Below are 25,776 nucleotides of genomic sequence, written 5' to 3' on the forward strand. Positions count from 1 at the left end.
ATTTCAATAAAATTGTAATAACATTTGATGTGGACATTCCAACCAATAAAATCTTAGCCATCAGAGTTCAGAATAGTGGTAGGACTACTGAAATAAAAATTAAGTCTAGTTCAAGCCTCCCTGTAGGAATAAAAGCAAATTCAAATCCAAATCGTTATGACGTCATCATCGGCTGTGACTTGATGCCGATTTGGACTTTACCCCAACCACAAGCTTGCCACAAAGCAAAATTATGATATTATCCCTAACATTATGCCAAACTTCAAATGAAATAATCTTACTTCTTGGAAGTTTCACATTTAATGCCAAATGTGATTTATTAAAAAATCGCATTGCATCAGATCGCATCGTGTGCGCTGGGCTTTATGTGTGGAGCGTTGTGGCCCAGTGGATTAGTCTTCGGACTTTGAAACAGAGGGTCGTGGGTTCGAATCCCAGCCATGACGTAATTTCCTTCGGCAAGAAATTTATCCACATTGTGCTGCACTCGACCCAGGTGAGGTAAATGCCACCGTGCTGTAAAAAGGCTGTGGGGCTAAAGCCAGGGTAATAATATCCAATTAAGCGCATAGGGACGCATTTGGCAGTGATATGCGCTATATTAGCATGTTGGTATTATTATTATTATGCATTCATTTCTACTCACATGGATACATGTATATTGTTGATAAATCACATACAGAAACTCTTGAGAAAGATTGATTTTATTTCTTTCAGGCTTACAGGCTCTCAAGACAGCCCTTGCTGCCTTTGCTGTCCATGATCGTAAGAATCTGTTCGTCTATCGAGAGAGTTCTGGAGAGGTCTTCTATCTCAGGTGAAGAAAAGTTTGCTGAATAATAATATTAGTATTGATATTTTGAAAAATTATTTGTCTGTATTGTTGAGAGACGGTATAGAGGTAAAAACGAATAAAAGTAAAACAAAGATATCAATATTGAGTTGTGGGAAAGGGTCCTCGGAGGATTGTAAATTCCTTTTTAAGTCATTGTTGTCATCACATTCAGACAATCTGTTTTTTTTTTCTTGTCTGTACCTTAAATTATTGTTTACAGTGTGTTTGTTTTTTTCATTTGAAAAAGGAGACATTGTAATAGCTTATATTTTTTATGTTGATTTGATATGTAATAAATGAGACCAGAAATGGGATAAAGAGAAAAACAAGTATTAATATTGATGTGGCTTTATAGAGAGCGTTCACCTTCTAAAGACACTTATGGCATTAGCCAAGCAGCAGGCCTCTTGAGCATAATCAAGGCTGGAATTATAAACAAAATTGACAAATTAATTTAAAATTAAAGATGCAAAGAATTCAAACATTAGATACTTTAAAAATTGCATCGCTCATTAGAATTTCCAGTTACATGATTGGGCCTGGGGCTGTCAATGCTTACCAACTACAGATAAGTCTGATTATGTCACATTTACAGCCAAAATAAGATGATTATTATATTTAGCATCATTATTATTATTATTATGACTGAAGTCTTATCTCTTATGACCAATGATTTTGGGATTTCAATATGACCATTCACGTATGGACTGAATATTCATCTAATATTCTTTCAGGTTGTATGAGTCAACAGTAGTAAGCGGTCACCAGCATACATCTCGACTGTGTTCCATTGCTGAGTCTAACCACACCTCATCTCAACCCAACTCACTTCCTGCATCGCAATCAGGTTGGTATCCCATTGTTGGGTCTTAAGTTTAGTGTTAAAACCTGTGGTTGGTGTCGGTGTTCTATTGCTAAGTCTAACCACACTTCATCTCAATCCAAATCCTGCTGGTGGTGTTTGGGAAAGCAGCAGCACCAGACACCAACACCAATCTTGAAAAAGACTGATGCTGGGGTTGACATTACTAAGTGTGGAGCTTCATGTATCAGTAATCTGCTTGTCTTTGTAAAGCAATATTCAGTTAATGAGCTAGGGTGAGCAGCCCACACACCACCCTAATCAAACAGTTAAAAAAAAATTACATTCAGATGTTTGTTACAAATGAGAACCATAATTTGCAAAGATAAGATTTCACCTGTAGCCATTAGGAATAAAAAATAAATTGCCCGTATTGGAATCTACAATGTATGTTTATTATTGACACCAGAATCTCAAATCTGTTTTTCTTGTTTTATCCCTCCAGTATCCAGAGCAACCTCCAACCAATCTCTGAATACCATCGGTGGTCCATTTAATGTGGAGGAGGATGCAGTTTCTATGACAACTAATTCAACTGTTCCTCCATCTATGGTTAGATTTCTCTTGTATATATTTCTCATGCTCTGTGAATGTTCATTTTTTAGATTATGGCCATCTGGAACCCTGGTAGAGAGGTTGTGTTTAGCAACTACTAAAAAAAAAAAAAAAAAATACAAGCTTCTGATAGGTTGAAAATCAAGTTACGTTTTAATTTTTTGAGTTGTGGTCGATTACAATTCGTTTTTAGACAGGCTGCTGTTCAAAAATAGGCAGGGGCAACACTAGGAGAGCATTTCATTTTTGCCCCAGAGTATACGAGAGAAAAGAACACGGTTTTCATTTCGTAAAAATCTGAAAATTTACTTGATTAATGAAGTTTGATGATTGATATGAGTTTGGAAAAAAATAAAATAAAACAAAGTTGTTTTAGAAGTAGATACATTGTACTTTGATCCTTTTGGGAAACCATTCTCGACTAGCACTTGTGCTAACTTTTGGTTCTCCCTTTAACAGCATTTCATTTGGTACAAAATCACCCATACCATTTATAATTTATGTTCATGCATACAATCAATTTTTATGGTGATTTGCTTCTTGTCAGGTGAAACTGCATCAAGACAAACCACATGATGTTACTCTTTTGTATTATATGTTGATATCACATGCGGTATTATATTGTGTTTTTATTTAGACTATGATTATGTTATGTTATGTTATGAATTGCATTTATATGATTCATGTTATATAACACATTCTTGTAAATATGTATTACACATATATTCATTCATGTAAATATGTTAATGTTGTTAATAAATTCAACTCAACTCAACTCAACTCATCAACATTTGTCATCAAAGAAGTCAACAGATCTTACAACTTTCCTTGATATTGATTGGCTGAGAAGCATACAGCTCCTATTCAGATAAAGCATATTTGTGTAATAAAACATTCAACATTTTGTAATTATACTTTCCCAATGGTATTTTAATTGGACAGAGGGTGGGGTGAGGTTGAGCTACATGTAGATGTCCTAATTTTTAAGTGATTTGTGTTTTTTATGTAAAGAAAAAGAAAGAGAAAGCTTCCAGAGATGATCATGCCATAATGCTCTATCTTCTTTCTGATATTTGCATGGTTTAGGACTCCCGTCGTGACTCTGGGGTTGATGTTCAATCTATTACATCGGCAGCCACCAAAGCTTCTACATTACAGGGCGCACAACATATCATTAGCATCCAGGTGTATGGAGTCACAAAAGCAGGTAATAAGATGGTTGACCAGTGCCAATAAGGAAGAAACATGGTATTGGTTTTATGATGCTGATATGCTGAAGCTGCTAACTATTACTGATTTGTAGTAATTAGTACTGAATGATGGGAAGAATACTGATGGTTACATGCAAATCACTGATTTCTAAAGTTTCAGTTTTATGTGTTTTCTTATGGTATTTCTTTGAAAATACTGATTTCCTCACCAAAATACTGATATGTTCTTGTTCTGGTTGGCAGCTCTGTACACCTGGTGGGTGTTTCATAAACTGTTCGTAAGTTAAGAACGACTTTAAGAACGACTGGTGATACTTTCTTTTGGTAAATGGTATATTCATTGGCGATGGATCAGCGCGTAAGAAGGGTTCACCAGTCGCTCTAAACTTACGAGCAGCTTCATGAAATGGCCCCCTGTTCAGTTAGAACTCTGGTTGCTTTTATTTCCTTGTGAGAAAAGTGTTTCATGTTACTTTTTTTGTAATAATGCGAAACTGTAACAATGAGTTTAGTGACAACGCAGATTGCTTTTATTCCATTTCTATGAAAAAAATTATAGTGCTGTTATTGGTTGAATATTGCAAAGAAGGTAAAAACTTGATTGGCCAGTGCCAAAAGGGGGAAAAAAATATGGTGGTTTTTATGATACTGCTGTGCTGTAGCCGCACCATTTCAGTGACAACTCAGATTGCTCTTATTTCCTTGCTATAGTACTATAACATTGCAATATTAGAGAATGGGATGTGGTGTATTGTATAATACTGGCATACCATAGTGATTAGTTCAGTGACAACTCAAATTGCTATTCTTTTCCTGTTGGAAAATTGATTCATGGTATAGGTACATGTATGCCAAGATTTATTTTAATGTTTTTGTGAATTTCGGCCATTGTAGACGCAAGTGATGCATTGTCCAGTAAGGTTTTATTGAACAGCTAGTTACAAAATAATAATTTTAATGTCCCTTGCAATTACAGGTCCTGAGATTCAGCATGATCTGGTCGGTCTTCTCAACAAGAAGCTGGAATCAGCAACCTTAGATGTGATAGCTGATATGCTGGCCAGGAATCCACTCTGCAAACTTACTCCCAATGATGTTCAGGTTCGTTTCATGTCAATTATTGTACTCTGATTTTGGAAATGAACTGTAATCTTATCCATAGATAATCCAAAGCTAATGGTACATACAAGGTAAACTTGTATCAGTCAGCCTTCTACAAGTCCAATATTTTCCCAAGTTTAAGCAATTTTAGAACAGATTATAGTAATAATGATAATACATAATATTTATAAGGCGCTTACTACTGGTGTTTTTAAATGCACTGTGTTCTGTTTATGGATTGTACTTGGGATTAAAAGAAAAGAAAGAAAAAAAATGTGGCAGGGGAAAAAAAACGTTTTGTATACATCTACTAAGTCAGATTTCTCCGCTATTAAAGTTGAACAGATTTATGTAAAAGATGAGACTAAGGCATAATTACATAACATTGCATAAGTCTCTACCTTCTATAAGTTGAATATTTGAAGTCAAAGCATTTGTTAAGGCCAGATTCTGTGAATAAATGTCTTATATACCTCTTCTAAGTCAATTATTCTCTGATCAGTTGAACAAATTTATGTGGTCGTAAATGATTTGACTAGGGCATAGTTAACAGTACTGATGAAAAGAATATGTTCATTCAAAAGAGCTACTACCAGTATTCTAATGTTTAATTTAGTACATTGTGGTGTTCAATTTATCTTCTAGTTCATTCAACCAAAGTGCAAGCCTCCGACCGAATCCTACCTGTTCACCATACCTATGTGGGCCGTGCAATATCTCTACTCCGTCCGCTACTACCTACGCCAGAACCTCCTTCAGAACCCCTTCCTCCACCCACCCAAGTACATTGACTCTAAGCCAGACCATCACTTCCAGGACTGCAACTCCTGGAAGGGAGGCAGGCCTGGACCAGGAGCTGGACCAGGAACTGTCTTGGAGCCATCAGAGATGGATGTCTTTCTCTATAATAGACCACATAAGGCTGAAGGAGGAACGGGTAAGAGTCTTCTTGGTCCTATGATGTTACTATCCTATGTTTACCACACCTTGTAGTGGGGTAGAAGAAGTAATGCTGCATTTATTAACTTAACTGTCCCTAGCATTCCAGTGAATAGTGTTTATTATGCACTGATTTTTTTTTCACAGTATTTAATGGGTATCTGTAATTGCCACATAAAATTACAACCATGATAAAAGCTGATGCCCATAGTCTTTCTCTACGTGTATAATAGGTCACATAAGGCCAAAAGAGACCCTGGTGTGTCTCTTCTGGATCCCGTATTACAGTATTCTACGTTCATAAAGACTGGAAGTAGGGCTTAAGGCTTATCATCATGGTACAATTATTAATATTTCTGTTCCTGCATTACCATGGTTAATGTTTATTACACAATGTCAAAGAGGTGCAGCCCTGATTGATAAACCTAATATTTTTTGCAGGTACTGCGTGTGTAGCTACCAGTCTGGTGGATGGGAGTGGCAATCCGGTGGTACTGGTAGACTGCCCCACTCCATCAACATCCTCACAACTCTCCCAGGAAGACTTCAAGAACCTCATCAATACACAGATATACCAACCAACTCAGACCAAGAAACCAGGTAAGTAAACTGAAGATTATGGTGGTGGTGTTTATAGTGATGATGGTGATGGTGATGATGATGATGATGATGATGATGATGATGATGATGATGATGATGATGATGATGATGATGATGATGATGATGATGATGATGATGATGATGATGATGAAGGTGATGATGGTGGTGGTGGTGGTGGTTGTGGTAATGGTGATGATGGTGATGATGATGATGATGGTGAGAAGGAGGAGGAGATGATGATGGATATTATTTTGGTCAATTAACAGCCATAGCATAAATGTAATTGCACATGTATATTTTTTTCGGTGATTTTATCATTACATGGTTGTGCAGGCAAATATGGAAATTATTTTCTGGTCCTTTTCAAAATCTTTCAATGTCCAATTGCAAAAAATTTCTTGACTATTTTACTCTGTATTCGACCCTTAGGACCGACTGCTCTGATACAATTCTTCATCTGGAAGCGTGGGAGTGTGGACCTCGCCCAGCAGCTCCAGGAGGCAGTAGAGCACGCCCTCTGTGACACGCTAACGGAATACTGCGTCCTGACCGCGCCCATGGGACACATCCCCGGCGATCCACTGAGGCCAAGAAGGGAACATCAAATGACCACTCCACCATTATCCCCAACGTTGATAGGTGGGGAATGATGAGGATGATGATGATGGATGATGATAACAGTGACAATGATGATGATGATGACGATGATGATGATGACGATGATGATGATTATGATGGTGATGATGATGATGATGATGTTGCTGCTTCAAGCCGGGGTGCTGGTATTAACTATGATTATTTAAATGGTGATTTCAAACAACCATGTTGATGACAGAGATGATGTTGAAATTACTTTCTTATCATCCTGGATGTAATAGATAGATTTTCAAAAGAAAATGATAGCATTTAATCATATACCTCATTTTTTTCCTTTAAATACTGTAGTTCGTCCTGATCCAAATAGACATATGTCCAGTGAGTCAAGGAAAAAGCCCATGCCCTCAACTGCAAGTATGAAGGTAAGAAAAAAACACACCAATAGATCAAGTCCAAAGACATCTATAACACAATCTTCAATTAATTACACCAGGAGTATTCCTTACTTGTGTTCAGTTTAGTGTACATCTCGAGTTCCAAAAGTTCACACATAGGTGTATAACACAATTTATCATTGATTACACTAGTGGTGTTGAGGGAATGCATAGTGTCCTAAATGGTCATTGACACTCTTAACGCAGTCTTCCATTCAATCCACTGGCTGGTGTTCAGTGCTTGTGTTGAGTGGTGTTGGAGAGTACTACAAATTCATGCAAATCCATAACACAGTAAATTGCTGTGAGATCACACACACCATTACACCAATGATGTTGAGTGCTTGTGTTGAAAGATGGTGTAAAGTGCTATGAGAAAACATTCACTTTAATAAACCATTCATTGATTTCACTTGGGGAGTTCAGTGTTTGTATTGAATAGTGGTGTAAAATGCTATCATATGACACACACATCAATTACACAATCATTTGTTAATTACAACCAGGGAGTTTGTTGCTTGTGTTAAATGACGTTGTACATTACAATCACATCACACAGACACATCTGTCACACTCATTCATTGATAACACATGGGTAGTTCAAGTCTTGTGTTTAATGATGGTGTTAAGTGCTGTTAGATCACACACACATCAATAACACAATCATTCATAGATTACACCAGGGGAGTTGGTGCTTGTGTAGCATCTGAGTTCTCTGACACTCATAGCACACCCTTCTTTAAATGTTCTGGGGAGCGTTTCATGAAAGGACTTGTCAGACGTTTTATCCGACAAGTCCTATTTTATCCGACAGTTACCATAGTAACATTGCTTATCAGCCAATCAAAATCAAGGAAAGATGTCAGATCTGACAACATGTCGGACAAAAATGTTGATGAAACGCTCACCAGGGTGGTGTAGAACGGTTCATGTTAACAAGCATCCATAGCAATATCTTTTGCTGACAGTACAAAAACATTTTAACCTTAGAGCAAAACCAGGGGGGTGTTTCACAATGATTTAAGTGTGACTTAGAGCTGCACTTAAATTCCCAGTTGCGTACGGTATAGAAGACCTCTCCTCATTGGTCAGATCACGTGCAAGGGATGCGCATTACCATGTATCCATCAATCAGATTGCGTGTTACAAACATGTATGTGTGCGCCAGCATTTAAGTGCGACTCTAAGTCATACTAAAATCTTTGTGAAACGCCCTCCAGATGCAAGTCTGCATAACTGAAAGTAGCTGTAACACTGACTTTTACAGCAAGAGACTGCTTTAAAAGTAAAAATAATGAATGGAATAAAAAAAAAATTCAATTTTTGCATCACTTGGTAATATAAAAATGATCAAATTTTTGGTGAAAATCAATTTGAGCAGCTTTGATTCGCAGTGCACTGTTAAACCTTGTTAATGCTATTGATGATTTTACTCAATTTTTAAATTAGGTCTTAGACCCAAAAACGTGTTTTTGGGGGTAAAAGAAAAAATAACAATATTGCCAAGAGAGAGAACTAAAATTCATATTCAGATGTTCACAGGGAATCAACAAATGATTAGAAGATATCCATCCTTTACAAATTTGTAGCCTCAATGTTTAGATGATACTAAAGTATAACTCTCATTTTTTACCCTCTACCAATGTCTTACATATACATATACTGTGTGTTGGCTTTAAAAATTAAAGTTTAATTCAAGTCCTTTACCTAACTTTAGAGAGAGTACAGAAGAACTGTCTTTATAGATGGTTGTATAATTATTGTATGGCCCAATCTTTGTAGTCAGCACTATTTCTGTATCCTTTATTGCATATAGAGTTTGATTAGCAATATTCAAGTTTCCATTCTAGATTTCAGGGTGCATGTTTGCCTCTTTTTTTCTCAAACTCTCAAATGATCTATTACTCTCTTTTGCTCTTAGATTAATAACAACAATAACAAAAATCATGATAGCATTGACCATCATGAATTTTGATTCGTAATATTCTCCAGTTCAAGTCCAGTCCAAATACATGTCTAGTCTGTAAAGTTATCCAAATCTTTGTATTTGGAGATGTAATCCGTCTTAAAATAAATGAATTTACTGTATGAATGTGTTAGCTTCTTATCTTGAGTTGATGAATTTGATTTTCAGCGGTCTATGTCAGTCGGGGAGAGTCCCCAATTCTTTGGAACTGATATAAAACTCCTTCTGAAGAGGATGCAAAAGGTACATAGAATGTCATGTTTTCATTGACCTTTCAGCAAGTTTTCTTTTGTTAATAATTGGCATTCTTTTCAGTTCCTTTGCATAAAATATGCAGTAATAGTGACTTTGCTCGTTAATAGTAACTACTCTGGAACCTTGATTTGATTGGCTGTTGAGCCCTGTTTCCATTTTAGTTGCGATTGATAGCAAAGTTACCATTGATGTTAAGTTTTGTGCAACATTACCCTTTTTTATGACAGGTGGTATTATCATGGTGTTTGCTGGCAAAACTGAATTCATAAAAATCAGGAAAAATAGAGTGTTCATTAAGTAAACTCTAACTTTTAACCACTTTGCATTAATCTTGATTGCGTGAAAATTCAGATGGGATATTATATCTTACCTGTACAAAGCCTATAAAAGAGTGGATTTTATGTTGAATTGACATTTTATCTTTCTCCCTTGCATTTCTGATTATGAAATTAACATTTATTGAGAGAAAGCTTATAATGCCTACCCCCTGAAGATGACCTTGATTGCCAAATTAATTATTTAAAAAACAATAATAATTCCAATACCCATGCTTTGCCAAGCTCATTAATATTCTAATATTTAATATTCAAGCATTGTACAATGTTATGATGCTAGTTGAATTTTGAAGAAAAAGGTCAGACTCATGAAGAAATTCTTGTAGATTAACACACATTGCCCAGTACTAATGATAATACCACTGTGTTTACAGACTTGAGAATCTCTGCTAGTCTCATTAACAGCTTGCATGCTTAACTATTAACACACATTGCAAGAAAATTTGTACTTAACTAGTTCAAGTCTAATTTCTGGTGACTGGCAAAAGAGTCTAATCACTTGCAAGCACATTAATGCTTCAGCTAACTTCATGTATACACTTGTACATGTATGCATACAATTGTATTAATTTGCTTATCACATTAAAGCTGATTACATTTTTACCACACACAAGTTGGATCATATTGCTTATGTTCATAAACATACACTTCTTTTGCTTCTCCATTTTGTATTATGAAATTTTCACTTTGTTGAGCAGTATTCTGAGGAAAATTATGTAATATTTTCTCACTCTATTTCTAACGGATATTAAAAATATTAATTGTAATCTGTGGCTTGTGTTTGATAACCTATGATAGTATGTCCATTATGATTATTCAATAAAATATGTAAAGGCCTTAAAAACTGTATATGCAATTTTCCCAAAATGCAAATGTCACGCCTTTCTACTTCATATGAAATGATGGAATGCACTCAATATATCATTATCATGCCCATAAAAGTTCCCTTTGCAAACTAAGAATGGACAATATTTACATGTAGGTCTGATGTACAACAGGGTCTCTTTTTTTTCAAATCATAACCTCTTTCTACTAGATGCAGAAGGGTTGATGTAGATGTACACGGTAGTTTTTTATCATCATAACAAGTAAATTTGATACATTTTTAATAAAAGTGATGGCTATGGGTAACCTTGGAATATTTTTGCAATGGTAAAAACTAAAATATCCCATTACATGGAAGACCAAATTTGAAATTATACTAAGTAGTTGGTGTTTGCAATGTTTGAGTACATTTTCTGCTCAAAAGGATATTGTCATAAATATAAAAATAGGAAAAGCTTGGAACTGAAACGTATAAGATACCATGAATTATACAAATAAGTATAATTATAATTATAAATTCCATGACTTAACATGTATAACAAGTTATGATCAATTTTAATAAGTGAATGTAATAAGTATAGACCACCCCCTTTAATTGACAACTTCTGTAATTTTCTATTTAAATTTAAATATTATTAATATAATATATATATATTAAATTTACTTAAATAAATATTAAATTTACTTAAATATGATGATAAATGAAAGAGTATATATTATTAAATCATAACCTTTGCCTATGAATAACGTTCATCTTTGATTTTTTTTTTAATATCGATAATGTTAATGATTGAGTTTATCATATATTGAATGAGTTTGTGTTTCATTTGTTTATATGCAATTCAGTTTCTCGTCACAGTGATAGCAGCTTTTTTATCACCCTAGCATTTCTGCTAAAATAATAATCATGGTGAAAAAAACTCTTGTAAAGCACATGATCATCTATCATCTGTTATGTGTTTCCCAAGTACCAGCCACCCCCAAAACCAACAATATGTCATTAGGGAAGGTTTTTTTTTTAAATAACCAAAATAGCAATTTGGTCTTCAAAAGGCAAAAATAAGAATTAGCATATCTGAATTTGAAGTTGAAAAAGTTGATTAAAAGCAATACACAAGAGTTTATTGACATCATTTTGTGTAGATTTCTTGTAGAAAGTAAATTGGTATTGCACAGTGTGCACATCTCATGCTTGAGTGAACTTCACACTTTGTTTTCTCCTATTTTTTTAGCTCTCGCTGAATCTCTTCTGCATTCAATCAAGTACTTGTGTTGGTTATTGAATATTGATGATCATTTTTGACAAGATATATCATTTTAAAGCTCTTTATGGGTGACTTACTGTTGGTTTAGGAGTGGCAGGTCACATCATAAAAGTGGCATTCACCTCATGAATATTTTATTCAAAGGGGAGTCCAGCCTTGATCATGAAATCATTGATTGTAAGCTGGGGGGACAGAAAGTTTGAAAGAAAATGACAGAGGAGTAACAAAGTTATGAATGTTTCAAAAATGAAATCTATTTTAATATCTAACTAAATATTCAATGGGTAGATAAAGACTAGCAATGCGTCTTCCATTGTTGTATGCTTGTGCCTTTTACATGTAGTTATGGTTTCTATTGAGTAAAACATTTGGATTGAATGAAAAGTTAGTCTTTGTGTGTTGGAACAATTGTAGGAGCTGTCACTCTCCTTATAAAAATTCATTTGGGTCATTGTGAAACTATTAAGACTTTCAGTTATTCATAACTTTCTTATTTTCATCAAGTTCTGTTCAAAACTTTAGCAATCTCCCTTTGTTTTTTCATGCAATTTAGATATCCTTTTAAATTTGTTTAGATCAATCAATTAATACATTAAATTCATGTAGTATCTCTACACTGAGTCTGTAAAATCAAAATTTCATGCATGCATTTGAATAGTTTCAAGTTTAAATTTGGCATGAGTTGTTATAAATGTTAAATAAAAGGATTAATCACATTTTTTGGCATGAGTTCAGTTTGTATTTTGGATCATTGTTCACCAGCATGATTTAATTGATATTGTTTGTAGTTTTTGAAATCATCTTGGATATGTTTAGTGCTTTTGCAAGCATACATGTTTGTTGTTTATCACCAAAAGCATTTCATTTGATATGATTTGTGTACTACAAATTTGTACTATATTTACCACATCAGGGCCCTGTCTTACAAAGAGTTGCGATTGATCCAATCAACCACAACTATGGAAAGCCAGCAACGTCAATATCTATTTTGCACATTAGTTCAAAACATTGTCGAGCTACGATGCATATTCATACATTCATTGTTTTCTTGGAAATTCAGTGTGCTTCTCTTTGTTTACAAAGGCCATTGTTCAAATTTCTTGTAGAAAATATTATGACCATGATGGATTTCCATAGAACTGAGGTTGATAAGATCAGTCGTAACTCTTTGTAAGACGGGACCCAGGGCTCTGTTACACTAAGGTTTGCGATCTATCACTTTAATAGCAATGACCAATCAAGATCACTTTTGCATGCAATCAGATTATTTCTGTCATATTTTGCAATCCATCTCAACATTTATCTTACGGGGGCCCACCACTCATAAGACAGATGGATGTGCATGCAGATTCATCATAAAATGAATTTCTATTTTCTGCTGTTCATTTTCATGCATTTCATGCATATTACAGTGGATACTCGGTATAATAAATCTTATGCTGTCATAAAAAAATTCTCAATATAGCAGAAATTTGTTATTCCATGTTTCTTAAAAATGAAATATTCTAAGATGATTTCAACTTTTATCCAGACAGGACGTGGAGAATCGCCACTATTTTGTATCAGGAACACATTTTATGTCAGAGTTTAGTCAGGATTAGTTCTGATTTATTCATATTGATTTTAATTAGGGAGAGCCAGTTTTGCTCTTTATTTGTATAGACCAGTGTATTAGGATGCACACGTTCCAAATGAGACATGATACTGCCGCTTGCTATCTTGTAGTTGAAATAGATATGAATCAATTGCATTTTTCATGCTGAGTATCCACTGTACTAAAAGATGTCATGTGTTAGATTCAAAATTTACATTCATTTGTTAATGTAATCAATACTGTTGTAAGGAAATATTATCACTGCCAGTATCTTTAATTGAAAAATGTGATGAAAGACAAACATGTTTTATCATCATTTAAAAAATGTTTTGCTTGAATCATATTTTTTTAATTTAAAATACATCTTATGAAAATGTTTTATTTTGCTATGAATGTCATACATGTATGAAAATCCTAATGCTGTAACTGCATGAAGATTGTACCGGTATTATTCTTTTCAGTTCAAGTTTGACTGCTATTTAACAATGTATTTGTAGTTGTATGGTATGATTACATTTTTTCATGCATAAGAACCATAAATGATATTTAATAATAAAAGGCTTTGTTATTCATGATTTGTTCATAATTGTAGTTTAAACATAGAGCTTTCATTCATTATAAATTCATTGGAAACAACACATTTGAGTGAAATTAGAAATAAACTACATGTACAAAAATATTAATTCTTATCGAATATTCAAAATAGCTTCAGAATTGATATACATGAATTATATGCTTGCCAAACTGTTTGGATGTCAACATGCATGTTTGAATATTTTGTGATGTACATGTATACTTTAGCAAGCAACTCTTAAACCCCCTAATAAAAATGAAAATATTGTCTGATTTTTCTTTCATACTCATTCATATTTTTGTTTCATGCTTGTCTTCATTGCCTTGAAAATGCATGCAACCAATTCAGTTTTTATTGTTAATATAAATATCACCTCCTTTGAGCAAAGAGTAAAAGACAAAGTTATTACAAGTAATGGATCTGATATTCGCAGCGGTCTCAGTCAGTAACACCCGGCCTGATCACCAGCGGGAACGCTCCTCCCGTGGACTGCACCCCACCGGGACCTCTTGGGCGGGCACGACGTCTGACAGACGCTTCATCACCCCAACCTTCACCCGCATCCTCGAGACCACACACACCTACCAAACACAAGCCTATCAGGGAGTACAGTCCTAAGGTATTCTGCCTAAGCTCAAAGTCAGAAGTCTAGCATTTTAGAAAAAATACAAAAAAAGTCAGAATATTGTTGACTGCACGTTGTCAACCGGTATCAGTTGTGTATGTAAGGCATATCAGGGTTACCATTCTTTGAGGGCTGCATTAAAAATAGCTTTACAATTGATTGTACAGTTGATTTGCATAATTGCATTGATTGCATATATAATGAACTGATCACATGTTCTTCCTTCAATTGGCAACAAAAATTTTTTTATTTAATGTAAAATGGAAAATAAAATGGGGTGCCATTTTATTCTAATGGGTATGTTGTAGGAAGAGTTACAATTAAAACTTTTAAAAAAATGCAATTTATTTTTTGTCAATCAGATGCAATCAGTTAATTTGAACTTATGTTTTTTTGGGGGAAGTTATGTTTCGATGCCACTATTTCTGCATCCGACCTAGTGCCTATCCATTACAACAGAACTTATAATACACCATACCTGTACATTTATTGTTCCCTGATCTCACATATGTTAAGTAAACAAGGAATAGTTCAATGTAATAAAGTTGAATCTGTTAAACCATTCATGAACTAGTGAACATGTAGCTGTATATTTTTTTTTAAGTTTTATTGATATATTCTTTGACTATGTATCTAACATACATGTATGGTACTCCAAGCACATCCATGTAGTTATACTGTATGGCACACTCTTAAATCTATTGTGACAGATAGGTTTCATTCTATAAATTGATTTGTTCCGTCCAGTTATGATGGTTATATTGATTTTTTAATTCATTTTGTTATGTTTGGTTTCTTATCTTTGTTCTAAAATGTAAATTAGTTGGTGATGGTTTAGAATTTCTTTGGGTTTTTACATTATTTTTATTTTGCTTTAAAAATGTGCTTTATATTCTAACATGCTCCTTTAAAAATATTCAGGACCTTATTTGTGCTAAGAAGAACTTGACCCCATCCGTCCCCTACAACCAATCTTTACCTTTTCTAATTGAATATTAAGGGCTGTGACTTCCGGGGTGCTTTGGGGGCATTTTAGAAGCTACTTTGGTGGTATTAATTGGCTGCTTGTTTGAAATGCTAGTAGCACATTTTATAGTTGAGTGTCTTAGCCCAGCTAACCCAGAATGTATTAATCCAGGGCCTGTAGTTTCTGTATATTTTTTTTCTAACTTGTATGTAGAAAGTAGATGAATTGGCTTTAGAAATGAAGTGCAATAGGGTTTTCTTTTTATATATTTTGACTCCTTACTTTAGGTTGTAGAGCTATGCATGTGAGGTAAAAAAAAAAAATATATATATATATTAATATAATTTCTATTGAGAATTTTACAGCCTGTGCATTAATACTTTGTCTCATCGGTGCTGCAGTTGTAGTTTTTTATCACATCATGAATTCAGTAATTATGTAGACATATCCTTTATTGTAGTCTGTTTTGGGCTTATCTGTCAAAAAAATTGTACTTTTTATTTTTGTTCATGATCTAAATGGTATTTCATATTCACAGATGAGCTCTGCAGTAGTATAAACAATATTTTTTCATACGTGAAATTATTTGAAAGAAATTCTACAATCCTTATGAATTAACCGAATTACATTTCTCCAAAATGACAACCAGGTTGATAATGACAATTAGTGCCGTGAGCACAATGTGAAAGGGATATGAGTGCTTTATAAGTTGTATTATTATTACATTTATATTCTATATGATTTTAAATGAAAACAATCATTGTCATATTAGCACATTGCAGAATGGATATGAGGGATCTATATTAAAGTTGCATTATTGTTATCATCTACATATATTATTTTAAATGATTTAGGAGACTGAAGGTAAGACTAGCTGGCAGATTATTGAGATGGAGCGTAGAATAGAGGAAGAAGCGAAGGAGCATCGTCGGGAGGCTGAGGAAGGAAGGAGAGGTATTCTACATCCTATGTACTCCGGTCTTGCTCTCCAGTGGTTCCCATTCATGGAAGAGTTGGGTAAGACTATCAGACTCTGACAATACTTTCTTTCTTTATTTATTGGCTTCTCGATGACATGCAGCTGCTTTCAAAGCTGGCTCCGAAGACAGCATCACACCTGCAATTTTGAAGCCATCTCAAGACCATGTTCCGCTTTTACACATCTCTTTGGGCCAGCAATTTGTGTCTGGGCATAAACCCACTTCTGGCCATCTTTTCACAAGGTGACGTCATAGGAATGAGACTGCAGTGTAAAAGCTTCTAAAGATAGAACTTCAATTGAAAATTGTTAACACTCTTATAAAGATCAGAAAAATAATAATTGTCTTTGTGCTTTTAGAAAATTTGATATGTTTAGTGGACTTATAAAGAGGGGGACCCTGTTTGTGTTTTGGTTTTAATTTGTGATTAAAGTATGGAGCAATTGATTGATTGCACCCTAAAAAGTGCTGTTATTTTTCTCATTATATGTGAGCATTATCAAAATGTTTCTGAGCCATGTTGTACTATACCTAAATGAGACTGACATCTTATTCTTGCTACTGCTTCATTTTGTATAGAAACACCGTCTGTCAAGGTCTTAACAGCCAGACTATCCTGTCGCTTCAGTCTGGGGACATTCCTCCAGGAGTTCTCAGAGAAGCTTGGGAGGGTCTGTACGGACTGCACCCACAAGCTCTACCAAGCCAACGGCTTAGAGTTCAAACCCTATGAACCCCCACCTAGTAAGGTGAGAAAGGAAATCTTGTTACACCAAGTAAGATTAGAAATTAAATTGTGTTACACCAATTAAGTGTGAAATGAAATCAGTAACACCAAGTAAGATGAGAAATGAAATTGCGTTACACCAAGTAAGTTGAGAAAGGGCATCTTGTTACACTAAATAAGGTAAGAAATGAAATCTTGTAACACCATATAAGGTGAGGAATGAATTTTGTCAACTAAAAAAATGTGATATTTTCAGGAAGAATAATTTTACCTTTTCTTCATTGGTTGTAGCAGAAAGAAAGATCTTGCACCATTCCTTCTTGCATCTATTGTAAAAGTGGTGTCTGCCAATTGTTGGAAAGAAAATTAAACAAAAGATTGAGTCACTATCAGAATGTGAATCTTGGGAGAATTGATTCTATTTCTTATTATTTTGGTGATCATTTCCTGACCATTTCTTTGACACAGATCCAAGAGTCTGATCTTCTACATCACTGTCAACCATTACCAGGAAGTGAAGAGACATTCATTCTAATTGGACGTAATGTCCACCAATGGCGTTACAGCTTGGATTCAAGCTCACTTGATGAACCTCTTCAGCCTCCCAATCTCACCAACCCAAAGAGTAAGCATATTTTGGCTTTGTCAATTTATTCTTTGATTCAATGATTCTATTTATAAGCCAGTTATATTTAGCTGTTCTTGTATAATCATGATAGCTTCTCAGTGGTAGAATTGAGGCAATGTGTTCGATTTCCTGCCGAGACACTCAAAAGACTTATCAAAATGGGACTTTCAGCCTTCTAGTTCAGTGCTCATTTTTTAAATTGGAAAAGGGTAATAATAACAGCTTATGTTAAGCAGGGCCAGCTGTTAGAGCAGTTTAACATGTACCATCAACCGCGTAGCCAGGATTTCATTTTGGAGGGGGCGGTAAATGCACGCGAAGCATGCCAACACTTACAGAGCCCTCAAAGCGCGCTCCCTAGGGGGTTGGTGCAGGGAGGGGGAGTTTCCCCCTCCCGCGCGAAGCTTTCGGTGTTTCATGAATTAAAATGAAAAGGAGTCGTCTCTCTTGTTTCTAGTACCTATATCAGCTAGCTCCAATACAGTTGACTATATTGTGATTTCGAACCTTTTTTTCAAAAGTGATTGTGAACGCACAAAAAAGGGATAAAATGGAGGAAATTAAAATAATAATTACCCAGCGCGAGGCGCGGAAGCTAAAGCGTTTTATCAAGTTTTTTTCCCAAAGAAAAGGGTACCGAGATAAGGGTTCTCTAAGTTAAAATGAATGCGTCCCTTGGAAAGATAAGATTTGTTTACAAACAATTATATATATCTTTAACTCGCAAAACAGAGGAGAAGAAGGGTATATGCCGGGAGGAAGATAATCCTCCCCGCCCTGAGTAATGAAACTCTGAAATTTCAAAGGGCGGACGTTTCATCAAATGCAGATATCTCTAATACCTCATCGGCTCTAATTCAATTGATTTTCTAAGATTATTGAACTTCATTACGAGGAAAATATTGCGCAAAAAGTAGAAACTTCCGTGATTTATTCAAATTATATAAAATAAAGATTTTACCCGCCCGGAGTCGACCCGACCAGAAGTTGCGCGATCAATAAAAAAAAAAAGATAACTTCATATACTTCAGACTAACCTTACTCTAATTCCATGGAGCTATAAAACTTGTCTAATTCCATGCCCTAATGTATACATTTGAACTTTAACTGGCAAGAAACACATATAGCTGAGGTGGAAAAACAGGGTTAGAGAAAGGGTGAGGGGATACAAAGGAGAACTGCAATATTGTCATTTAACCGCGCGCAGTGCGGAAGCAAAATTCATATAAATTTTGAGCAAGAGTGAAAGAGTTTCTCTTTTGAGAAAAATAAAGAATAAAAAAAAAAATCCACAATGCTACCTTTCTTCCCTTTCCTCCCTTCGCTTTTCCTTTTCTCCTCTCTTTTTTCCCTTCTTTTTTTTTTCTTTTTGGGGACGTTTGGGGGGGGGGGCGCGCCTGTGTACCATAGGTTAAATAAAACCATTAATATCATTATCATTGTTATAATTGATTACATTAATTGTATGTACAGTTTACATGAAAGCCAAGTTGGGCTATAAAAATGATTTTTAATTTCAATGTTAAAAGGTCAGAAGAGTTTTCAGCAGTTTGATCCGCTGGATATGACGTCATTGTGTAACAGTGAGCGTAGCGGATTACCAGGTCTGAAACATACATCGCAGTCCATGAGATTAGTCGTACCCAGACAGAGGCTTCTACTCTTACATGCCACTAATAAACAGGTGAGTGCATTATGAGGTAGGGGCGGGGGTAATGCAGTGAGCTACATGTACCTTGGGCGTATCGTAAAGCTGTTCCTTGGTTATGCATAACGTTAAGTACAACTGACAACAAAAATATTTGATTTTTCATCTAGATGCGTGATAAAAAATGGGAAATTCATTTTTCATAGATCAGATTTCAACTTTAGCTGATGGGAACCAAAATGCTAGATAATCTTATTGAGCACTCTTTAATGGGTCATCAGTCTTATCTAAAGTCATTCGCAAGGAACGAACAGCTTTGTGAAGCCTCACCCACGTCTGAAGCACATGCCTGTCAGTGTGTGAGATCAGTCAAACCAAGGCAGAGATCTTTATATTTACACAATGATTTGTTGGGGGGAGGGGGTACATGATAATTATGAAAATTACATATAAATCAACTACGACTAACACAATTATAACTAAAGTCAGGCTTCGCTCTTGTGGTCTTTGGGAAATATACCCTCAGGTCGAGAATCAAATTATCATACAACTAAATTTCATCAAATATTATAGAGTTTATATGGCTAATAATGACTTTATAATTAACAATCATGTAAGGCCACTTGATGATCATTGTACAGTTTATTAATAAAGGTTTTGAAGTATAGTTCACTTGATAATGTTATAATTTGCAACTACTCTATGGTAATCGGTTTTTCTCGTTTCAGCTGAAAGTCTTTATTTACAACTGGTCCAATGACAAGTTGAGTTCTGTCGATAAGCTCTTCCAACGCCTGGTCATGTGGCACAACACGAGGGCGCACTTCCTTGATTGCTTAGTTAGTCAGAAGATGGGTCTGTACCATCATTATCACTTTGGTTCTGATCAGGTCAGTATTTATTCATTCCTTCATTCATTCATCCATCCATCAATTCATTCATTCAATCCATCCATCAATTCATTCCTTCATTCATTCATCCATCAATTCATCCATCCATCCATTCATTCAATCCATTCATCCATCAATTCATTCATTGATTCATCCATCAATTCATTCATTCCTTCTCATTATTATTCATTTATCCATTATTCATTTATACTTATGCTCAATGATCTTCAATTAGAAAACCATTTTCTGGTATGCAAATGGTTTTACAAGAGGCTACTCATTTTCCATTGCTATGTCTGACAATCCTCTAACAAGAGGCTATACATTGAAAGCTGCTGTAAATTACAGTGTCCTTAACTTGGATTTGTCTATAGATAATGGTACTGCATGACATATTAACTTAAACCAATATCTGGATTATCCAAATTTATAGAAGATTTAAGGCTTCTTGAATGGAAAATTGATGACATGTCATATTTTTCTATTTCACAGAATGATAATCCCTTCTCCCGTTCTTTGGAGCCCATCGAATCTCTTGTGAAACAGCCCACCCTCCCTTCCAGAGACTTCTCCTCCCGGTCCCTCCCTGCCTCCTCACGCCCCACCCACCTGAGGCGACTGCACCCCGCCCTTCCACCGTTTGACCAGTCCCTCCAGAACACAAGGATAAAGCGCCCTCTCCAGGGCTCACCGCACAAACTCCTCCATGATCCGGTGTCGAGGAATGCTGCCCAGTTTGGAGAGATATGCAGGAACACACGCAAGGGTAAGTTGTTCAACAGTCTCGTCATTTTGTGGTTTGCCTTGTTTCTTTGAACATAGGCAAATTGTCAAAAGTCTATGCAACCTGTTCTATACAGAATGATCAATACTGTAGATATAACCACAAAATTTGACCTGTTAAGTGCAAAAAACCCTAACCCATTATATGCTCTGTGTGGACTAAATGAGCATCATGCATCAGGGCCTGCATGTAGTCATATTTCCTTGTCTGTGCTGATCAAGGGGGGGGGGCTGTTCCTACATGTAGAAGGTTCTCATCGTCTTTTCATTCAAATTTTACAAATGACAAAATGGAGTTAATTCTAAATGCTGTACCCTGTTTTCTTTCACTAGTAGTGTGAGTAATACACTGCACAACTTGATGAAGGGAGGTAGTAACTAAGTTAAATTTTGTAGATCTTTTAGCAGTACTCTGTCCGTCAATATGTTTTTAATTTTTATATCCAGTGCCCTGATAGGAAGTACAAGTAAATTAGCATTGGTCAACCTTCCATAACTAGTAAAGTCAAATGTTTGCCAAAGTCTAAGAAACTTATTAATGGCAAAAAGAAGCTGCTGAAAACTGCTTATCTAATAAAAGAGAGCCAATGGAGTAAATTATAAAGTCAAAAAGGGGCCTAAGCTTTCGATCCTAGCAGAATCTTCGTCGGAGGCAAAATGACAAACATATAAAGTGGAACAACCATAATATAGACCACAAACAAGCTACAGCAACACTAGAAACATGGAGACAAAAGGGGCATTAGTGAGTAGAGAAGACCAATCAGGTTAGTGAAGGGGATGAAAGAAAAGGAGTAGGCAGACACAAAGGGAAGTTAGTGTAAGTAAGGCCAAGAGGGATTAAGATAATGAGGCAGGCAACATCAAACAGGATCTGGAACAAAACAGTGATAGAGGGATGAATAACTAGAGAATTAGTGAGAGGTGGGTCAAACAGGTTACAAAGAAAGGCTTAATAAACTGGTGCATAAGAGTGGGGGGGAAAAAGAAGAAAAAGAATGGGGAACAACTGATAATGTGCAAAAGACATATAAGTATATATGATAAAGCATTAAACAAACTAAGAGAAGAAGGTAAGTGTAAATATGTATCTATAAGTGATATGTATATAAATATATCCAAAAAAGAAATGTATATGAAAGAATATATAAATATATACACATATGGTGTAACTTATATGGTAATCCGCTAGGTGTGACGGGAAAAAACATAAGACTATATAGTAGGAAAGAAAAAAAAAAAAGAAAAAAAAAAATCTGTATATGTGAAAAAGAGGAAGCAAATTGCCTAAAAAGGTAAAAGCAAATATAGAAGAGAGGGGGTGTATTATGAAGAAACCATAGTATACATGTAAATAAGCAAATGTGGTAAATCTAAAAGAGGTGAGTGGAGAAAAAACAAATATATATATATATATATATAATAATTATTATTATATCGCCTGAATAAGGAAGGAAAAATTGGAGCTGAGCTTGTATGAGATATGGGAGGAAAGTAGAGTAAGAAACTATAATGTAACTATTCAAAAGAGCTGAGGGGAAAAATTATATGTATATATAAATTGAAAGTGGATAGGAAAGAAAAATCAGTCGTTCCCCTCTTGGATGTTCAGGCCATGAGGTTGGGTGGTGCGAAGTCGTCTCATCCAGAGCTTCTCCCTGCTAGTACGGACTGAGTCAGGACGGGTACCTAAAGATTCGATGCCCTGTAGCATCATGTCAGTGATGGAGTGGTTGGGGAGGTTAAAATGGCGGCCAACTGGAGTGTCCAGCTTTGCTGTGTTGACGGTGGATCTGTGCCCGTAGAATCGTTTCTTGAGTGTGGTCTTGGTTTCCCCTATGTATTGTACCCTACAAACTCTGCAAGTGATGAGATATACAACATTAGTGGTAGTGCATGTGATGTTGCCCTTGATTTGGTGAGACAGGCTGGTAGAGTTGCTGGTGAAAGTATCGCCCTCGTGAAGGTGTATTTCACATATGATGCACCTGTTGCTGGTGCATTTGAAGGTGCCATGCTGTATGGAAGAAGAATGGTATTTAAACTTATTAATGATACAAAAACAGTGTTATATCCCTCTTCTAAGTCAAATTCTTCCCATTCAAACAGGTATCTGTGGTTCCAAAAGAAATGACTCAGACAAAATTATCTGCACTATCATTTTGAAAATGTCATAACCATCAATTTACAGTATATATGTACATCTCCTTTTTTCCATGAACAGAGTTGGAGGTTCAGAAAGAAGTTGAGACTCTTTTTAAGACATGGGAGAATCTGAAGAGAGGTCCTAGATCTAGGCAACCAGTCTGCAAGATCAGTGTAAGTTAATGCTCATTTTACAGCCAACCTCACATCAGTGAAATTCAGGTACGTATCCAGAGTTTGATTTGACGTTGGGCGAGTCAGTCCAAAAATTTTGACAGCCAAAGAAAAGGGTCATTACGCAAAAATGAAGGGCATTTTGTCACCTGAAAATCTAGAAGATCATTGTTCATTAATTTGCGGGGTGGGGTGCGCAATGAAGGCATTCTACACGGTGCCCTTTATATTTTGAAATATTTACGGGGTGTGCCCGCACCTCCCGCTACTCCCTGGATCCACCCCTGAAATTGATGCTTAAGTTAATAATAATAATAATAATATTCCGCATTTATATAGCGCTTAACACATCGGAACGACATCTCTAAGCGCTTTACAGATATATTAAGTTGAATATATTAGTAGGAGCCCCGCTCCCTTGTATTTTTATGTTTTCTTTTAACAGTAATTTCAATCTATTTATAGGCCAAAGCTACATTTGTCAATCCAATCAGATTCAAGCATGGCTCTATTTTTTATTTTCATTATGCATTGCTATATATTTTTTTTCTTGTGTTTCAATATCCTTATTCTTTATCTGTAAACATTAACATCTTTGATTTGAATTTTTACAGGACCACATGCTTGACCTGCTCAAACAGCGGTCAAGGCTCGTCCACTACTGTGCCACGCCCCTTCTGCTTGACCCCCACTGGAGGGACCATATGAACTGTAACATGGCGGGCGGGGCCAACATGGACCCCTCCCAGGTGAAGCATACCAATGAAGCACCATGGCACAATGACATCAAGAACACCATGGTGTCACAGTATAAGGACTTCCTGAAGTGGCAAGGTTTCATCAGCGTGCATACATCACAGACCCACAGTAGACAAGGGTGAGTTAACTCATGTGGAGCGTTGTGACCCCGTGGATTAGTCTACTGACTTTGAAACAGAGGGTCGTGGGTTTGAATCCAAGCCATGGTGTAATTTCTTCAGCAAGAAATCAATCCTCATTTTGATGCACTCAACCCAGTTAAGGTACATGTAAATGGGTACCTGGCAGAAATTCTAATTGGTTCCACGCTGTAAAAGGCCACTGAGCTTAAGCCAGGGTGTATCCAAGTGCTGTGGAAGCGCATAGGGACGTGATATATACCAGGACTGCATTATTATTTTTATTGACTATTGAATTCTGTATTCTGTATTTTTGTATGGGTTTTGTATAGAGACAACCCACTTCCTATAGGCCTTCTTTAGTCATAGTGCAGCAATTTTCACAGTTTTTAGATTTGTTTATATACAAATCGTTCCACTTATATTGAATGTTGCCAGACATGCATTATAATGCTTGTGTCATGGCCATTTTCCGAAGTGTCACTTTGATTTATGGCATATATCCCAGTAACCTTTAATTGGTTCACATTGACTTCTCAGTTTAATACCTCTTTGAGACACTTTTCTCTATCACTTGGTTACTCCTTAGATCCAAACTTCTGCATGCCCGAGGTAGCTCTGAACAGCATTCCAGGCGTCTAAGCCTGAAGCGCCCTAGTGAGTCTGGAGTTGAAGGTCACCTACAGATCACCTCACCAGGGGGTATCATCCTCATTGAACTCTCTTTCAAGGTGTGTGAAATGGGACTCAGAGCTTTGTCAGGATCGTTTATAAATCTGTTTTGTGAAGGATGTCCCCTTGTAAAAGTGAAATAAAAAAACATATAGGTTATTTAAGTGGCATGGACAGAGGATATTATAAGCTTTTTTTTTTTTAAAGAAGCTAATGTGTATGATAAGGAGGATTTATGGTTGTACTCAACATATATTCAAAAATATATATACTTCCTAGATCATAATTTTTGAGGTTCATACTATTTAGATTTTTAGCAAAATACGTGTACGAGGAAAAATATAACTCTTATTTATGCCAGCATTTATTACATCAATGTGAATGACTTATATATACTGATGGTCAGTTATCCCAAAGTTTCACACGAACTATTTTGTATCCACATTGAACTTTATAGTGTAATGCATTTTATATAGAGAAGCCCCAAATTCATTCAAGAGGTCAAGCTTGCTATCTATGGGAGTTTGATAGGAAGGGGGATTCATGAATGGGCATGTCAGATTTACTAGCAGAATGCTTCCTTTTTTTGGTAGTATTTGTAGGTTTTTTTTAATTAAAAATACTGTATGTTTTATGAAAACTACTACAACAACTTAAATGTATGCATTTTGCCCCTGGAATTCCTTGAAATCATAACTGCATTTCTGGGAA

The 25,776-nt window shown here is 35.7% G+C and overlaps 1 protein-coding gene across 5 annotated transcripts in view; it reads left to right on the forward strand.

The window, feature by feature from the left end:
• LOC129272107 (KICSTOR complex protein SZT2-like) overlaps positions 1-25,776 on the forward strand; it is a 79,583-nt gene that overhangs the window by 45,952 nt on the left and 7,855 nt on the right. For 2 of the 5 annotated variants that reach the window (XM_064106303.1, XM_064106304.1), the window contains 20 exons: positions 718-817; positions 1,570-1,682; positions 2,143-2,249; positions 3,339-3,459; positions 4,440-4,564; positions 5,210-5,501; positions 5,945-6,103; positions 6,533-6,742; positions 7,049-7,122; positions 9,269-9,343; positions 14,382-14,567; positions 16,395-16,557; positions 17,100-17,269; positions 17,716-17,872; positions 19,405-19,559; positions 20,252-20,413; positions 20,906-21,179; positions 23,421-23,515; positions 24,130-24,392; positions 24,983-25,124. In XM_064106303.1, coding sequence (XP_063962373.1) covers positions 718-817; positions 1,570-1,682; positions 2,143-2,249; positions 3,339-3,459; positions 4,440-4,564; positions 5,210-5,501; positions 5,945-6,103; positions 6,533-6,742; positions 7,049-7,122; positions 9,269-9,343; positions 14,382-14,567; positions 16,395-16,557; positions 17,100-17,269; positions 17,716-17,872; positions 19,405-19,559; positions 20,252-20,413; positions 20,906-21,179; positions 23,421-23,515; positions 24,130-24,392; positions 24,983-25,124 — 3,143 coding nt within the window. The remainder of the gene's footprint in view (positions 1-717; positions 818-1,569; positions 1,683-2,142; positions 2,250-3,338; positions 3,460-4,439; positions 4,565-5,209; positions 5,502-5,944; positions 6,104-6,532; positions 6,743-7,048; positions 7,123-9,268; positions 9,344-14,381; positions 14,568-16,394; positions 16,558-17,099; positions 17,270-17,715; positions 17,873-19,404; positions 19,560-20,251; positions 20,414-20,905; positions 21,180-23,420; positions 23,516-24,129; positions 24,393-24,982; positions 25,125-25,776) is intronic. The other 3 variants (XM_064106306.1, XM_064106305.1, XM_064106307.1) reach the window with 3 other exon arrangements.

Source organism: Lytechinus pictus, chromosome 11, assembly GCF_037042905.1.
Source record: "Lytechinus pictus isolate F3 Inbred chromosome 11, Lp3.0, whole genome shotgun sequence".
NCBI lineage: Eukaryota > Metazoa > Echinodermata > Echinoidea > Temnopleuroida > Toxopneustidae > Lytechinus > Lytechinus pictus.